Source organism: Camelus ferus, chromosome 25, assembly GCF_009834535.1.
Source record: "Camelus ferus isolate YT-003-E chromosome 25, BCGSAC_Cfer_1.0, whole genome shotgun sequence".
Lineage (NCBI taxonomy): Eukaryota > Metazoa > Chordata > Mammalia > Artiodactyla > Camelidae > Camelus > Camelus ferus.
Window position 1 is genome coordinate 31,548,162 of NC_045720.1, and position 19,268 is coordinate 31,567,429.

The following is a 19,268-nucleotide window of genomic DNA, read 5'->3' on the forward strand; positions in this document are numbered from 1 at the left end:
CTCTCTTGAGTGTGTTATTGTGGAATTTTTGAGCTGCTACATGACATGTGAAGATGTCATTGCTTTGATGGTTAATGGAATGTGTACTTATGTACTCTTGTGTTTTTAAAACTTTATCAGTTTTAATTTCTTAGTATCAATAGATGTAAGCCAAATAAACAAAAGCTCTTTAACTTCTCCATAACTTTTAAGAGTGTAAAATGGACCCAAGACCAAACAATTTGAGAACTGCTGGTGTAGATGATTATGTATTGAACTGAAAATCAGTCTGATCTTATCAATCTTTTTTCTGAGCTTACAGTGGGGGCTGAGTTTCTTTGCTATTATTCTCTATACTTAGTTAAGGTCCAATCTGATACAGAAACCACAAGAGACAGAGACCACACAGTTATTTGAATAGAGAGAGCTTAATATAAAGAACTATTACCCATAACCGGGGATTGGAGTAACAAGGGATTGGCCAGTAAGAAGCAAAGAGAACTCTAAAGAATGTAGGAATAGCAGTAATTGGGAGCCATACTCTCCTGGGGCTGAGATGTCGGTTGTTGGAGAGAACACAGCTATGTCCTGCTGAATGGCAGAGAAGTCGCTGTGGTGACATGCTAGCAGAACTTGCTGGAAATGTGCCCTCTGGAACTTTCTGGAAATCTTGGTTTGCTGGGAAAAGCTGTTACTGGTAAGGCATCTCACTGGGGGCATTCTGCAGCAAAAAATGCCCAAGGGAGGGAGAAGTTATGGTGGGGAGGGAAACCGTTGGCCACTGAGTGCTGGGGGTGCTGCATGTGTTGCAGGATTCAGAGAAGCAGCTCCCGGTCCTACAGCCAAAGGAACACACACCAACCAGGAAGGAAAACTCTATTCTTTCGTAGCATCTCTCCAGGGTCCTTCAGAGACAACACTTAACACCTTACCATCTGATAAAGAAAAATATTTAATGGACCTAGCAGCTCCATTTTAACAGAGCAGACAACGGAGGATGAATTTGAAACTGAGAGGAAATAAAAAGGACAAATGGCACATTCACTTTCACTTAATATGTTGTTTATATATGATTTACGTATCTTAAAATTCTTGATGTTTTCTTTGTATGGAGATCCATTCATTCACTCAACAAACATTTATTTAGTGATCGTATTGCTCTAGGTATTTAATATTTACTAGAACTCATGGGCTGTTGCCTAATAACAATTCCTCCATTCTCTGTTAATAATAGGAGCCCAATTTTGTTTTTCTCTCATGCTTCTCCTTCCCATAAGCTTCAGGGAAGGTGACTCCCAGTCTCGGCTCCATGCCCAGCCTCGTGGGGTGAATTGCAGTTGGTCTACACAGGTTTTTGTGACACCATTTTCTTTCTCACAGGTAGGTCTGTGACATACTTCTGGCCAATAGGACATGAAGGGAAGTCCGCAGAAGGGCTTTTGGAATAGGCTTTCCCACCATCTTAAAAAGTGGTAATCAGAAAGAAATAATCTTCCTCTGTTGCTGGACATTGTCACGACTCCATGTGACGCCTGGATTGTGGCGGCTACCATTTGACGGGAGGGAGACAGCCTGAGGACACCCTGCAGCGCACAGTAGGGCAGGAAACAGAAGTAAATCAAAGAATTAATCAAACCTAGAAACACCACGTCTAAGCTTCTTGTTTTAAAAGTCATTTTGAATTGTTGCTTGTGGTTAACTGACATGCTAGACTTTTGATACAACAACTATGAATAAAATACTGTCCTTATTTGGGAATAAGTGAAACTAACAAATGAAATTTAAGTTTAAGATTGCTGTGATAAAATGCGATAGTGGTTGAATTCAAATGCGACATGCTAGTTCCAGGCTAACTATAAAATTAAGTTAGAAAAGAGAAAACAGATCAAGAGAAAATGCTTTGTAAAGCCACCTCTTGAGAGGAAACAGTTCTGAATTCCCCTGCAAATAAAAAAATTATGTAATGTAATATATTTGACCAGAGCTTTCTCTTTGTCCTAAACTCTTCCTAGTAGAAAAGATAAACAGCTGTTAGTATTTTTCAAATAAATATAAAGTTGAGAAAAAGGGTAATACAAATTTGAGTTTCAATGAACAGCACAACTAGTGTAACAAGGAAAAAAATTTTTTTTAATTTTAATATTTTTCTACCTGTAAAACATGGTGGTGTATGTATTCAGGGACAATGAATGCACTTTTGTTATTCCAAGGAACTGGGTCCCAAATTGCAGGTTTCTCTCCCATTTCTCTTAGAGAACTCAGTTGAGAATTCTGGTGAGCTGTTTGCTAGTATAATTAAGGTGCATACTTAATTTCCACTCCAGTTGGAAGGTTGTAAGCAGAAACAGATTACGATGCTTTCACAGTTAAGTGAAGCTGAGTGACCCTTATCTGAATCTAATTTTCCAACAGCTTTCAATTGTTCATGAATGTTGCTGCTTCTTATTGGCAGGTTGAATGCTGATTTCTATGCTTTCCTTCTTGGAATCCTCAGGCTGGCTTTCTACAGACCAATTAAAACAGAGATTTGAGATTTTTTTTTTCCCCTGAGTAATTCAGAAGAAAAACCATTCCTTTTATTCTGTAACACAGAGCGCTCCAGGCACAATGGCCTCAGGCCTTAGCACTTACTGTTTCTTTGGGCTCACATGAGGGCAGGAAGTTTCATCTATTTGTCTGTTTTCTTTACTAATGAATTTCCAGTAACTAGAATAATGCCTGCATATATAAATGTTCTACAAATATTTACTGACTGGCTTACTGTGGGATAAAGCATGGCTTTAGAGTTATAAAGGCATGGGTTAGAATGCAGATTTTCTGTTTGGTCTGGGGTAACTCCCTCCACCCATTTGAACCTTAGTTTCTTCACCTATAAGGCAGAAATGGCTACCTAATAAGGCAGGTTTAAGGGTGTAATGAGATAATATAGGCCAAGTGTCTGAATCCATTGGGATCGTACAAAATTGTTAGCCTCCTTCCTTTCAAATTGAGGGGAGACATCAGAGATTTACTTTCTGATATTATTTCTCCTCCTTCCACAAACCTTCTTTATGGGTGTCTCAGTCATGGTTCCAATGGGAAACCCTTTTGAAGGTACGTGCAAATTAGGGCAGTTTGAGGAGGGCTCAGCTTTGGGGGAATGTAGGGTCTAGAGGAGGAATTGAAGGAATTGCAGAGTGGTCCCCTTAGGTCCAAAGGGACTAGGAGAGTTGGGCCCTAGGAGACCTCACAGGAAAGGAACCAGAGGAATAAATAGTCTGACCTTACATTCCTTTCTCTGCCAGATGATCTCCTGCTGGCTCTCTCTGTCATTAGATCCAAACAGAAGTCAGAGGGCTTGGGGCCCAATGACACTAGCCATACAGATCAGTCCCCAGGGCAGAGAGCAGGTGGAGAAGGATGGAGAGAGAATCTAAGGGAGCAAAAGGGAGCCATCCAACCCAGTCCTCTTGCATTGTGTAAAGCACTTGTTATGCAAGAGAGAGAATAAAGACACAGTACAATGCTCACCAGACTCACAGCTGGGTTGGGATGACAGTCAAATAAACAGAACTTCAATACAGTGTGATAAGCATCAGACACAAGTTAGCCAAGTGTGTTCTGGGCACGTGGAAGAGAGGCATCTTTCACAGCTGAAATGTTGGAGGTAGCTGGCTGGTGGTGCGGTTGGTTTTACTGGGAAAGGCTTCCTGGAGATTAGTAACATAAGTCAGAGTCCATTTTAAAGTATAATTTGAACCCATTAATAAATCTGAAAAATGTTTAAAAAGATGAAACGAGCTTCTCTGAGATTTTCCTGGTAAAATATAAGGAGATGGGAACAGGGCATGAAAGTAGGGATAACAGTGAGGGAGAGAATGAAACACTTTCAAAGGTTCTTTCTAGCTTTGATGTCTTAATGGTTGTCTTGTTACTTCTGAATGATAGACTGTGGATCCTTAATAAATGTAAATGAGTATAAATTCTGTAATGATCTCTCTTGTTCACAGAATTTGACTTTAGGTTTCAACAACAAATGGTCTTATCTTTAAATTACCTAAATTTAGAGGGGGATATAATGGTTTGAAAGTAAATAATGTAAGTTCATTACATAGTGAAACTTAAAAGAAAAAGAAGAATATCTGTTAGTAGGTAAGTTGAATTTGGATTAATGTTCACAAATTTCCTTTATTCAACATTCTCTTCATATTCTTTGTTCTAATCTTCAGAAAACTCTATGACACTACATTTGACAATTTCTCACAAAAACATATTTACATAGCAGTGGTATGTGAAAGATAGGTATCTATAGATGAAATTTAAGGTTAAACAGTGTACACACTATGGTTGCCTGAAGGGACCAAATTACAATGGGGTAAGGGCCTTGGGGGTAAGTTGGGGGAGAGGGTGGCAAGTGGGAAGGAAACAAAATTTTCTTGAGTACTTTTCTATGCATCATACTTTGTGATAGGTGCCAGGTTATCCAGTCGAAAAGCCATCAAGACCACAGTGCACTGAATTTGGTGCAAGACAGATCTCATAGCAGTAATTATTTCCTTTGTAATTAGACGTAATTATTGGAGGAGCTTGTCCACAATCAAAATCAAACAAGAATTTCCAGAAGTATCCCTAGTATTGGGGGGATGGCTGGGGGAAAACATAACCTGTAATTATAAAAAGAACTAGAGACAGAAGCGTGGGCAGTTAGCAATACTTAAAACGGCTGCTCAAGATGTTTGGGAGGTATCTTTGGGAAATCCAGAGAAATGAGTCAAATCAGACTGGGGCAAAAGCAATGAAGGCAAGTGAGGAGCGGGAGCTTCGGGCCGCCTCAAAGGAACGTGCCCCAGGCCAGCAAAGAGAAGCCCCGGGTCCTCACCATGTCTCACCCTCTCGCCCTTGCGGTCACAGCTCCTTTTCTCGCCTCAAGGACCATGGCCTGCCCCTCCGTCCGCCCCGACTCCGCCCACCACCCGCCCTCCCCAGGGCCTGGCCCCGCCCCCACGCCTGGGCCGCGGCCGGCTCCTCCCACCCCCCGTGGAACGCGGCCGGCTCCGCCCACCCTCCGCCGACCGTGGCCGGCGGCCGAGGGGCGGGGCGGGGCGGGCCGGGCCGGGCCGGGCCGGGAGGAGCGGCGCTCGCGAGCGGGAGGGGGATCCGCCGCGGAGTTACGGGAAAGTTGGTCCGAGTTCCTGGAGTTTCCCTCTGTGGTTCCCGGGGCTCGGCCGGCCGGTGCCCCGGCTCCTTGCCCGCCTCTGGCCTTCGCCGCCCTCCTGGTCCCTCCTTCTGTCCCCGGCCGCCATGGAGCAGCCGCCGGCGCCCAAGAGGTAACGAAAGCGCGGATCCGGGAGGAGGGAGGCGGCGCCGGCGGGGGCGGCTAGGCCGGGCGGGACTGCGACCCCCTCCCAGACTGCAGGGCCCGGAGCCGGGCGCGCAGGGGGTCGCGAGGCAGGTCCGGGGGCCGGGCCGCGTCTGTCCGTGGTGCGAGGGGCCCCGAGCGGACGCCGAGCCTCGCTTCCCCCGCAGCTGGCCCGGCCTGGTGCGCGAGGAAAATCGGTGGGCAGCGCCGGGCGCCCCGCGGCCGGACTCCTGGGAAGGGCGGAGTTTTCCCTCGTGGCAAGTTCACGAAGCCTGGGAGACGTAAAACTAGGAAATTACTGGGCTTCTTACAACCATGTAGGCTTTCTTGTCAAGTGTTCTTCTTAACAGTGTCCTTATTTTTTTGAGAAGGCAGGTTGTTTATTTACAGTTTAAGGAATTAATTATTAATAGCTACACAGTCTGTAAAACTTATTGTGGATATGCTGCACTGACAGGTGTTCCTCCCCCCTTCCTCTTCAAGTTCAAAAGTATTTATGGATGCAAGACAGTAGGAATCTTTAATTAGAACCCCTCCTCCATATAGTTGTTTTTGTTTCTGTTTTTCTTTTGGCAGGTGAAAATAGTGATGCTTTGGTATTTACTTTTAGTTTATATTTATTCTTTGATAAATTGGGAGTGTAAGAGTACACAGTAGATACGTTTGAACTGATTTTTTAAATGATTTTGGAAAGCTAAATCAGGGCTGTCCATTGATACAAGTTCATAACGTGGATCTCCCCCCTCCCCCAGAATGAATCAATCAACCGACGTTGGATAAAACATTCAACTTCAGTCTTTCATTTTTAATTTATAAAATAAGAGTGCTAATCTCTCTCCCATACCGTGCTGTTGTGAAGATTAAAGAGTGTTTTGATACCTAGAGATCTTTAGATGAAAGGTGGTATATTAAAGAACATGGAATAATTAAAAAGATAGGAACTTTGTGAGCTGTTGTGAATTGTGTGACTAGATATGTGAGCCTTGAGGCCTGGAAACCATCTGTTCAGGTGAAAAAGGGGGGGTTGTGGAGGGGTTTCCAAAAGAGACCTGCTGTCAGACAGAGCCCTTCATAGATTCTTTTCTAACATTTTGTAAAATATCCTAATTCTAACATTGAGAGGGCACACAGTTTTAATACTATAGAAGAAATGGAAAAAAGTTGTTTTGGAAGGAATGTAAGGGGCACCTCTGGGATAGGACCATACAGCGGAGTTGAACAACTCTGAATTGAAGTAGAAGCGCTTTTCATTGATCAGCTCTTCTCAAAGTTATCAGAATTTCATTACCGTATAAGAGAACCCCTGCCCTTGCAGGGAGAGAACCTGGAGGGGTTGAGGTGAGGTGTGCGTGGTATGTATCACCGTTCCATGGTGACTTACACTTTTCAAAGTGGTGGTTGTACATTTAAGAGACTTATTTTTAGCCCTCTTCAGAGAGACTTATGTTGATCCAGGAAGGCATTTCTAAAGAGCAAAAGATACATGACAATCCCATGTATTTGAATGTCTCTTAAAATTTTTTTCACAACATTTTCTTTTTTATAATATCATTTAATCCTTATACCAGCTCCGCTGAGTAGGTTGGGTTACAGACATTATTCCTATTTTATAGATGAGGACACTAAGAGAGTTTGCCACATGGAAGGCTGTGACAGGGGTAACTGACCGTGAGTTTTTGAGTTGCCCCTATTAATCATTACATTCTGATAATGAAATATAGCTACCATTTTTTGAGGTCTTACTGTTTGCCAGGAATTTTATATATACATTCCATTACTTTATTGTCCTAAGAAAAAGGAATCCTGGCTCTGCAACTTACTATGCTAGTTCTAAATGTAATTTCTTCATCTGTAAAATGTGTTGTGAGGAGTAAGTGAGGTCATGTGTAAAGCACTTAGCACAGGGCTCTATAATATGTTCAATAATGTTAGTTGTTAGGTTGTACTTTCCTTATTAAATGAGGCTTGGAGAGGTTAAATAACTTGGTCAGGTGGAGCTGGTGCCAGAATCCTGGGTCTGATTGGCTACAAGGGCTGTGTTCCCTCTCATTTGTGTACAGTGATGCCTCTTTGAAACTCTCGCTTGCTCTCTTAGTGTTCCATGATGCGCTGGTCATCTCTTTCTCCTACTCCCGTTGCTTGTTCTCTTCTTACTCCCCGTAAGAAGGCTACTTTGCTTTTCTGCCTTGAGTAGCACTTCCTTAGGGCTCAGACATTTTTACATGGTCACATATATGGTGCTGTTGATCAAGTCTGTATGACCAGTAGCTGTTGCACTGTTAGTATTTTTGATTTTTGTGTGTAGATCTACCCTTTCATTATCCTATTTGGTTTGTCACTGGAACCTGTCTCATTTTCCATCAAAAAGTCTGTGGATTCATTCCTCCCCTCCCCTTTTCATTCCCAGTACTACTACCCCATTCCAGGGTTTTAGGACCTTCACAGGTGATTTATAGTAGTGCCTTCCATTCGGGCACTGTAGTCCACTGGTTATCAAAAAATTTTAACAGCAGAAGGGATCTCTTTGGAGTAGGGGCAGGGCACCAGAACTTGGTTCCTCGCGCCTTACCTTCTTCTTTTGGCATCCTACAGAACCTCCTAATGACCCAAAGAACACTATCTGTTCATCCTGCATGTGGCTTTTGTTTATTTTGCTAGAAGATCACTTCAGTCATGCTACTCTCTTTGTTGTTGTTTTGTTTTGTTTTGGATTGGGGCACACTAGTTGACGTACTACCCCAGGCCCCTATCACTTGGTTTCAACATTAACCCCTAGCCTTTTGTTACTTCTCTGAGCTGAATCTGTCCTTCTAAAGTTTCCCTTTTGTTTTTTTATTTAGGTTAGAGACTATGGGTACTCCAAACTTTGCCTTTGTTTGTGTTCTTCCTTTAGAAAAGTGTGTTATTTTTTTCTAGTAATCTGTGTGTTTTTTTTTTTCCCTCAAGGCCTGTTTCATAAAATATTGCATTTGAGTACTTTCTAGCCTAAGATACTTCTCTGTATTCCTACTATGATATCCATTTGAGTATCCATCTTCAAATTGTTCTTTTTTTAATTACAGAATTTTAGACACCCAAAAGATAATGGGTACTAATTTAATAAATACTTACATATCACTACCCAGCTTTAGAAATAAAATATTACCAATACAGTTGAAGCCCCCTAAGTATATCTCTTCTCACTTGGATTTCCTGTCCATCCCCAAAAGGGTTGTTACTATCCTGAACTGGGTATTTGTCCTCCCCATACATGTCTATACTTTTAGTGTGTTGTTCATGAGTATCTGACATATCATTAGGTCCAGCTTTGTCGCTGGCTTTGAAATTTACTTCTTTGGGTGTCGTTCTTCTCCTCTGGGAGTTGGAGATTCCAGTGGGCAGCCAGATGTGAGAATCTAGTGTCTAGACAATTTGTAAGGCCCCTCTTACCCTCACATTATCGATTTGGTCTCCCCAAAGAGCTTTGTGTTAAACGTAGGCAATAGTTGTGGTCACCCATGTCAGTGACTTGAAGATCAAAATATCTTTTAGATTCCTCAGATTTCCTTAACAGGCCTATCACAGAGGTTCTCAGAAATTCTTATTAAAATGATGTCCCTTTGGTAAGGGAAATCCATTAAATGGCTATTAATTATTAGCATTTTGGTAGGTTGAGTTTATCAGATTTCTTTGTAGGGGAACCACTAGATGACAGAAAAATGACAGAATAGGTAAGTTTTGATAGTAGAAAGGAAAATCACCAAACATACACACTTCTACAAGTAGAACATTTGTAGAAGGGAGGTGGGTCTCTATGACAGACAGAGGGGCAGCATGAGGACTCTGGTTGCTGGAGGGTGGATAGTCATACACAGCACTCGTCAGAGATAGAACGGAGTATCACTGCTGCAGAAGGATGCTTTACCAGACAGGCCTTTTTCCTGTTACGTTATAGGATTAATAGTTATTTAAAATTTAAAATTCATTGATTAAGTTATACTTAGAGGAAAAATTGGTGTGGAACAGTGAGAACACTGGAAGGATATTAAGAAAGTAAGCGACTCAAGCTTATTTACTCTCAAGATGAAGAGTGTTCTTTGATTTAAGCTATAGTTGGATCCTGTGGCAAATTGTTTTTTTTAATTTATTTTTTAATAGTGTGAAAGGGTAGTTTGGAGGAAGTAAAAGTTGAAGACTGAAGTCAAAATGTTAGGGTTACAAAGTGCATCCATACAAATGAAAAAGGAATGTAAAAAAAACCAGTCATTTCATGAGAGTAAGTGTTACTATGAGTGAATGGAGTACCAGCCAGAAGATAGATTATTATGGAATGAGAACGCAAAGGTGAAAGGACAGGGATACAGGAGGGTAAAGTAGATGGTGCTCATGAGTTCCTCAGCATGAAGAGCCCAGAGGAATCAGAGTGGTATCATCGTAACAACCTATACATAAGATAGAGGTATTCTTTAAGAGTTTAAAAGGGAAGAGGTGAAAGGCAGAGAGGAAACAATTATTTAAAAGCTACTGTTTTTTGAACACTTTATATATGTCCCAGTTAAAGTATGAGAAGATGGAAAATGATTATCCATGATGTCTGATAGAGTTTACAAGGAAAAATGTAATACATGAAGGTTGCTTTGAGGCACACGCTCCTTTGCCTTCTGGTGTAGAATGACCCCGTGCACTGGAAATATCCCACTATAATTATGATGACCTCGACTTCTGACTCTTTACTAGCTCCACCCTCCCCATCTACCAAAGGTCTTTAGATTTTTCTTCTAAAGAGAAAATTTATACTATCTGATAGAAATTTTCTTTGTCAGCCTTGAGTTCATTAATTTGCTCATTTATTTGTATATTCAGTAATTATTAATTGACTATCTTTCAAATGACAGATGCTGGGTACATTGTTGAACGAAACAGATGAGATAGAACATACACTATCATAGAAATCCGCTCTAGTTGGAGCTTGAGCTAGGAAGAATAGAAGTAGTACGTACTGATGGAGAAAAATGGTGGAACCTGCTTTAATAGGGCAGTTGAAGGAGGCTTTCCTGAGAAGGTAGTACTTCAGCTGTGAAGGTAAGGTTGAGAAGTATTCCTTGTGAGTAACCGGAAAAGAGTATTCCAGGCAAAGGGAAAAGCTATGAGAAGGCCTGGAGGTGGGAAAGAGTCAGTGTGTGGGAGGAATTGAAATGAGGTCACTGTGGCTGGGTTGTAGAATGGGAGAAAGTGGTTGGAGATGAGGTCAGAGGGATGGGCAGTGATTCAGTGATGCAAGCCGTGGAAAAGAATTTGGTATTCAATCAGTGGAGTGGGCTGTATTAAAGGATTTATGCAGTATTTTAAGCAGTTTATATTTTTAAAAGATCATTCTGGTTTCTTTGGGTGGAATAAATTGTAGGGGGTTAAGATTAAAAGCAGGGACCAAGTTAGGAGGCTGTTGCAGTAGTTCTTGGTGAGAGATGGTGGAGTCAGTGGAGATGGAGAGAAGTGGGCAGATTTTAGTTAGTTTTGCAGTTAGAAATGAAGGATTACTGACAAACGAGATGTGGGGAATGAGGAAGACGGAATCAGTTCTGGCTCCTGGGTTTTGGGTTTGAGCAACTTGGGAGATGGGGAAAGATTGGGTGAGGAACAGGTTGGGTTAGGAGAGGAACAGATTATCTATAGTTTTTTTCTTAGAATTCCAGATGCCCAGGAATGTGAATCTGTTTGGCCCAAAATGTGTATTAGGTGGTTGCCTTAGAAGAGGAAGTGGGTAGGGAGGAAATGATGGGCACTGATTTCTTTTTTTAACCTCTTTTTTCCACCACTTTAGACTAGAGAATGGGAAACATAGCAAGCCTTTGTTCAGGTGACCTGCTATTAAAAAAAAAATTTTTATTAAAAAATGAAACCGGTAAAAAAAACAGTTGTATGGTTTGATGAATTACTACAATGCATACATCTTTATAATCACCAGTCGGTTAAGAAATAGAACTTTGCCACCCTCTTTGGAAGCACCTACTGAATGCTCCATCCCAATCACAGCCACCTTTCCCCATATGTAACCATAATTCTTAATTTTACAGTAATAACTTAAAGGTGCATTGCTAGACATCATAGGTTAGTCTTGCCGATTAAAAAATAGTTTTTATATGAGTTGTGATTTTTAATCTTTAGGTTGCTCTCCATCTCTTTTCTTTTCCTTTTCCTGTTGCAAATGCAGACTGTTGGAATTGTAGTTTTCCACAGGCTGGATTTTGCTTATTGCTTGCTCAAGGCGCAGTTCAGCATGTTCCTTTGTCCTCCTTATTTCCTGCAAAAGGGCAGCTGGATCCAGAGACTGAATCAGACTCAAGTTCAGTCCCTTAGGCATTATTATAGGTGGTGTTTGGCAAGAGTATCTGAGTCACTTGGTTCTTCCCCTTTATTTACCTGTTTTCAAGATAATGAATCAGTTCCCTGTTTTCCTCTGAAGGTGATTAATTCTTTTTCTTTTTTTAAAATGCTATTATAAGCTGATAGATATAAACATATTTGATAGATTTTAATCCATTGAAGTTACTTTTGCTGAAGCTTAAAGTGTCCCATCTTTGGTCAGTAGGAATCCCTTCAGGAGACAACATGACCTTAGTGGTCTTGTACAGCTTCTTTGCTGTTTGCTGTGATAAGATATTCAGGGCTCATCTTGCCCATTTCCTTTCCCAGATCTGGAATCAACCTTCTCCAGTAAGCCCTACTTTTATTGAGTGTTGATATTTTAAGACCCTAACCTGAACACTAACATAGTGGGTTTTTTTTTTAAATAGTATTTTATTTATATGTAGGAGAACTGACTTAATCTTTCAGACCATAGGTTATTCTATCAAAAAATGATGGCATTGGCAGTTTTGAACTTCTTTCCTTGGATAATATCTCTATGTTTATGTTTTTAAGTTTGAGCCAGAAATTGGACATCTATAGACAGTTCCGTGGTAGAGACTATTTAGAATGGACTTTTATCTTCATGTTCTCCCTGTCATACTCTGGTTACCCTTTGACCTACTGTTATTCTAATATCCAGCCTCACTTCTTTCTCACCTCTAAATGTTTCAGGTGACTTAGTTTCTACTTTTTTTTAAATGAAAAAGATAGGTAAAATGAAAGAATCCAAGACAGATAGCACCACTAGTGATACGATCAGATTTCAAACTTTATTTTTTAGGTTAGAACTTTTAGCCTGCCTTGTTTTGCAAAAATGAAAGTGTATCTGTGTACAAATAAACAAAATTCAAGGGCATCTTGAAGCTGCTTTATAAATCCAACCTTAACTGACTACAGTCTAATGAATTATAAAATGGAGCACATCCAGATAATAAATGCCATTGTTACTCCCTTTCAGTTTTGATATTAGCCCCTCTTATTAAGTTTTATTGTGCTTTTGAATAAATGAGATGAGATATTTGTCCCAGTGACATAGTTGGTAAATTACATTTGTCACATAACTTTAGAAATAATTAGTTTTGGTGTAATAATTACTATATTAAAAGGCATCACATTGCACTTATAAGTTGATATGTGAATTAGTCTGTCATCTTGCTATCAAATAGCAGCCAGTAGCCATTTCCCAGTGATGATATCTATTCAAATATTTTTAATAATTAGTGAAATTTCGATCATAGAAAGAGGTTGGAGAGAAATGATTGCTCTGAATAAAATTTATAGTTCATGTAATTCCTAAGAATTTAAAAAAAAAGACAAGGATGAAATTAAGCAATGGAATCCATAAAATTACAGTGGAAATTAAAAATATATGTACTAATTAACTCTTGAGAAGAAAGTATTTTGATAATTTTCTTTTCCTGGTACATTGAGTTTTCCTTCATTGCACTTGATTCTCACTGTATACTTCCAAGGTGTTTTTTTTCTTTTTTTCCCTAATAGAAGAGAATTCAAGTACCAGGCCAATGGTAAGAAAATGGGGTCTCCCCCTTATATACAGACTCTCAACAGTTGTTTAGTCACCTTTAATTAAAATTCATTAAAAAGTCATGTGATGTGAAACAGTCTCCCCAAATAGTGATATGGTGATAACTTTAAACACATTGAGCATTATTGGGAAGTATGGTGTACCACATAATGGATTTCCCAAATAAATGAAGTAAACCATTTCAAGCATTATACTTCTAAAATATTTTAAGAAACACTTTTAAAATAACCAATTTGATGGAAATTCATTCCAAAGTGAGGACACTTGACCCAGTCTTCTGAGACTGATTATTTGCTTTCTTGATTACTTAATTTAAAAAAATAAATAAATTTTAGATCATAGAAGCCATAAGAAAGTTCATGGAACTATTCATAGTTTTAATTTATAGAGACAGTCAAGTGTGTTCTTTTGGTGCATGAGAAGCTTTGTTGCTGTGTATAGGTGGGTTTTCCCCTGTAAGTCTAGCCTTGTGTTTTACTGTCTTCTGTTATCTCTTGTTGCTGCGCTCTTCTCTAAACTGCGCTTATCTTAGGAATAGTGGTCTGACCTAACAGTAGCTCTGCCTTTCCCAAAGTAAAGCATGTGCTCTTTGTGTCAGTTTTTGCGTACTAGAGGCCTTTTTCTCTTCTGGGTTCATAGTACATCCTGAAATCATCTTTTGACTAAAGACATTATTGTACAGTGAGGAAGGAGAGAAAAAATTATTTAAACTTTACTTAATTTCTAAAATTTAATATGAAAATAACAATTTTTTGCATCAAAAAAAGAAGAGTATTTTACCTTAAAAAGCCCACACAATTCCCAAGTTAAAAAAATTTTGTCATTTTGGAGCATCAGTTAGATTTTGAAGACTCATGGTATTACCAAAGTGAATTGGAGTTTCAGAGGCTATTTATAGCTTTACAGATACAGTAATGTTACATTTATAGTAGATTATTTTTAATTTCTGTGAGTGACGTGTTTAGGCTAGTTATCTTTCTTATAATGATTTTCCTATTAGATACAGCTGGAATTTTAAAATTTTGTTTTTATTTCTATTAAAAAACCAAACAGGTAAAAATATTCTAGATTAAAAAAAAGCAAAAATTATTTTCACAAAGCACCAAAATCATGAGCTATTTCTCAGTCTCCTCCCCTTAATTTATTTAGAAAGAACTAGAGAAATACTGAGAAGTGGCTTCCTGTGTGTTGTTGCTGTGTAAGTAATCAAACTGTGCTGAAAAATCAAGCAAAATAGAGTCTGTCTCTGCAAGCAACTGAAAGCAGCACTGTCTCCACAGCTCCTCGCTTCTCTTTATAAAAACCTGTAGAAATTATGCAGAAGTCAGGGTACAGAACTCAGTGAATGATACAGGTGTTAATATTGTTAGAGTTTAAACTTTCCTTGAGCTTATACTTTTATTAATGTAGTTATACCTTTAATTAATGTATTAATGTTTGGGATTGTTGCGGTTAATTCTAGAGATGGGAGTGAGGAATTGAGAATGTATAGAGACTAAATCCTCACATTTTATTTTCAAAATCTAAGGTGTAGGGGAATAAATGCAGAAGAAAACATGAGTAAATCCAGTTTTTCAGTGTAGGTAGTCCCTTCAGCACAAATCATAGTGGGTTTTTTTTTAGCAGGTTCATGGGTAAACCTTGGCAAGTTTCATGTGGAAGTATCCTCTTTTATTTTTAATCAGTTAAAGATTCTGTTCCCTTTGTTAGTTCTCAAATATAGATATGGTTGTTGATATTTAAAAATCTTTGTAATGAACTGGATTAAAAGTTATGAGACAGGTCTGCATATTTCTTATAAAATTATTTTTAATTTTTATTTTAATAAGATGTGACTATGTTGGAGAATTTTCAAATGTGCTATTTTATGTTGTCTACATTTTCTGGATTTGTGTTTTTTGAAAAATGAGTTATTAAGAAAGTAAAAACGCAGTAACATGTCTTTAGGGCTGGGTAGTATATTGCAGCATGTGTTAACTTCATATAGGTATGTTACAAGAAATTAGAAGGAATCATGTCACTTTCCAGTTGAGGGTAAGTGAAAAAGTTCTTAGAAAATAAAAATGAAAGACTCCAAGGGTGAAGGAAAGAGCAAAATCTCAACTTCTTTTCCTATAAAGCTCTTTGCCAGGAAATTATAATTTTAGAGTACTTTTGGGCAGAGAGCCCAACCTGAGAGGAAATGGGATGATAGAGTTGAAAAATAAGACTTTCATTTAATTTTAAAAAGTTTTCCATTTATTACAGAGCATCTGTTTTCTGAGATGGATTTCAGTTCATTCTACTGCCACTAATTAACTAAACTCTCATAAACTTTAATGTAGTTTTATAAAGTAAATACACTATGAGATCATCAATTACATCTATTTTACTGTTAAAAAAGTGATAATTACTAGGGAAACAAGAGCCCAAGCTTTAGAGTCAGATTGGTTCTAACCTTAGCTCTGCCATTTCCTGCAATGCAATGGTAGGTAAGTTGCTTAACTTTCCGTAGTCTTGGTTCACTTATAAAATGGAGATGATAATAGTACCTTCTTTTTGGGTTTTGTGCAGATTAAATGAAGTCTCTAAAAATTAAGCAGAAGTCAGAGTACAGAACTCACCGAATGATACAAATGTTAATATTGTCAGAGTTTAAACTTTCCTTGAAGTTACACTTTTATTAATGCAGTTACACTTTTAATCAATGTATTGATTGTGATTGTTGCAGTTAAATCTAGTATTCTTCTCGGGATGGGAGTGAAGAGTTATGAGCATATAGAGACTAAATCCTCATATTTTATCTTCAAAATTTTAAGATGTAGGGAAATAAATGATTGTAAATAAGTGATTGGTGAAGCATTTATCTCTGAAGACAGTTTCCAAAATGTTTCAAAAATGTGTCTGACATCTTTTGAAAAAACTCGTAACTTCCCAAGGGGATAAAAGGACAGCTTTCACTTGGATGCATACATATATTCTAGTTGAGTTAAAAATAAAAAAGAAAATCAGTTTTATTACTTTAGCGCTAAATATCTGCTAAATATTTACACAATGTTTGGTCTTTAAAAAGCAAAAGGGAGCAGAAAAAAATGACCCTTAAATTTCATTAGTTTGAAGTAAAATGTACTATCTGTGGTTGAAGTAGAAAAGATGTTTGAGTTTGTGGATTTATGATCAGGCTCATCTTTGTGTAATTTAGAAACTTTTCAGTATTTAAGACTAATTTTGAGACTTTTTGACATTGTTTAATAATGGAATGTTGAAGGACTAAAGGATAAAAACCTTTCATGTGTTTTATGTATTTTTTTCCTTTCGTACATTTTAAAGATGTATGGCTTTTCTAACAGTATTCAAGATGAAATTGCTAGGGTTGAAGACTAGATCTTAATTTTAAATGAGATATTGCATGTAAGATCAGGCATAGTGCTTAGCACATGGCAATAATAACAATATAACTGTTAATAACAGTTGACTTGTAAAATAGCTACTATTAATAGTAATAAAGCTATCAATAATATAATCAATACATACAGAGAAGTTTGCCAGAAGAGAAAAAGACATTGAAAATTGCAGAGCTGAAATGAGGTGGAAGGTGCTATATGAAGGTGGCTCTGTTCTTGCAGAGCTGAAAGTTTTTTTCTCCTTTGCTGGATTTGTACTCTGGCCAGGTCCTCTTCTCTGATTAGTTTCCCAAGAGATCTAGAGGCCATATCCTAATTATTCTCAACTAGGAGTCTAGACCTAGCAGTGTACAAAGCCTTCCTTTGTGTTTATGTTTACAAGTCTTTGGCCAAAACACCCCAGATAAAAATGAGCAGAAGACTTGAGTAGACATTTTTCCAAAGAAGATATACAAATAAATAAGCACATGAAAAGATACTCAGCATCACTAATCATTAGGGAAATGCAAGTCAAAATCACAACGAGATACCACTTCATACTCTTTAGGATGGCCACTGAAAAAACCCCCAGAAAATAATACTTGTTGTCTAGGATTTGTAGCAATTGGTACTTTTGTACATTGCTTGTGGGAATGTAAAATAATGCAATCACTGTGGAAAACAGTATGGTGGTTCCTCAAAAAAATTAAACATATACTTACTGTATGGTTCAGCAATTCCACTTCTAGGTAGATACCCAAAAGAATTGAAAGCAGGAACTCAAGAGATATTCGTACATCAGAGTTTATTATCATCATTATTCAAATAACTAAAAGATGGAAGCAACCCAAGTGTCCCCTGATGGATAAATGGATAAGCAAAATGTGGTATATACATACTGATATACTGGCAGACATAAAAGGACATATATGATTCCACTTAAATGAGATACTTAGAAGAGTCAAAATCATAGAGATAGAAAGTAGAATCATGGTGACTAGGCACTGGGGGGTGGGGGAAATGGAAATTTGTTTAATGGGTAAAAAATTTAGTTTGGGATGATGAAAAGTTCTAGAGATGGATAGTGATGGTGGTTGCACAACAGTGTGAAATTACTTTTTAAAAAAATATATTTTTAAAATTTATTATTGTATTATTTAATTATTTTATTTTGGCAGGTTAGGGGAGGTAATTAGGTTTATGTATTTTTAGAGGAGGTACTGGGGCTTGAACCCAGGGCCTTCTGCATGCTAAGCATGCTTTCTACCACTTGAGCTGTAGCCTCTCCCAACAGTGTGAAATTACTTGATGCTGCTTACTTGTATACCTGAAGATAGTTAAGATAGTAAATTTTATGTTATGTATATTTTCCTACAAGTGAAAAAAACCCCCAAAACTTTACATCAATCATAAACAACTTTACCTCCGTCTCTTCAGAACTGAAGAGACATCCTTAGCAAAAGTTACAGCCTGTCTACAAACTTGCAGACTGCTGCTCCAAAGCTGGAAACAGAAAAGACAGGAAGAGGACTAAATATAGTCCCTTCTTTTTTTCCCCCTTATGTCTTTTTTGATTGTGTTCTTATGTGGGGCTAATTTGCTTTTTGGTGTTAGCCGACTTTTCAGAGCTTCAGAGCTCCAGTCCCCTAAATTTGCACTCTCTCTTCTTGGCCTACCATCATATTTTCACATAATTTTACACAGGTGATTTCGTCTGCTTTGTAGAGAATGTTGAACTTCTATGACTGTTAGGAAGAAGTACCTTATGGACTTTGATCCAAACCTCAGAAGGGGAATTTCTTCTCTTCCCCTGTGACTTTCATGTGACCTTTGAGCCTGTCTCTTCTCACACTTTTTATGACTCTACTCCTATAATCACATTTTTGTTCCCCAATTCTAGACTCTTTAAAATCTCTATTTCTTAGGCTTCATTCCATTTTCATCTTCTGGCATGCTCAGGCCTTGTCTGTCTAATGAAACTGCTTTTAGGTTGCATCAGTCATTGCTTGGTAAGATCAGAAACCTTTTCCCAGTTCTTATCCCCCTTCTGTCTCTGTTTCTTGAAGCTTTCTCTTTTTCTGGCTTTTTGATTTTTCTATTGCTTCTATTCCTCAGACAGTTCTATGTGCTATTCTCAGTTCATAATTGACAGTGACCTTGTATTTTCTGTTTTCTACATTCGTCCTCTTTTTTTTTAGTATAGTCATTTTCTTAGTGAGCTTATCCACTCTCGTGGCTTCAACTTTGACCAAAATGACCCAAAAGTATACTCTTTTGAGACTTTGAATCTTTGTACTTAGTCTCTTATTCAGTATTTCTAATCTATTGAATAACATTTGACTACTTTACTGTCTTCTCGAAGATAATATGTTCAAAATGGAATCCTTATCTTCTGTCTGCTTCTGTCTGACCTGTACTAATTAATGATGTCACCGGTTTTCCAGTTTGCATTTGATGTGAGTCTTTCCTCTGCTTGGTTTCCTATATTAGTTACTCTGTTACTGAGTTTTTTTTTTTTTTTTTTTTTTTTAAGACGGTAAGAAAGAGAAGGATACAGATGATCTTCAGTAGTAGAATTTTATTGTGAGGATACTCAGGAAATGTGCATAGGGTAGTGTGGGAAGGTGCCTAGTCAGCAGCTCATTACCTCTGAGCT

The 19,268-nt window shown here is 38.3% G+C and overlaps 1 protein-coding gene across 2 annotated transcripts in view; it reads left to right on the forward strand.

The window, feature by feature from the left end:
• Positions 1–5,023: 5,023 nt before the first annotated feature.
• Positions 5,024–19,268, forward strand: part of STK3 (serine/threonine kinase 3) — a 233,307-nt gene continuing 219,062 nt past the window's right edge. Inside the window, exon 1 of one of the 2 annotated variants that reach the window (XM_032467980.1) lies at positions 5,024–5,285. In XM_032467980.1, the coding sequence (XP_032323871.1) occupies positions 5,260–5,285 (26 nt within the window). In that variant the 5' untranslated portion in view covers positions 5,024–5,259. The remainder of the gene's footprint in view (positions 5,286–19,268) is intronic. The other variant, XM_032467979.1, reaches the window with a different exon arrangement.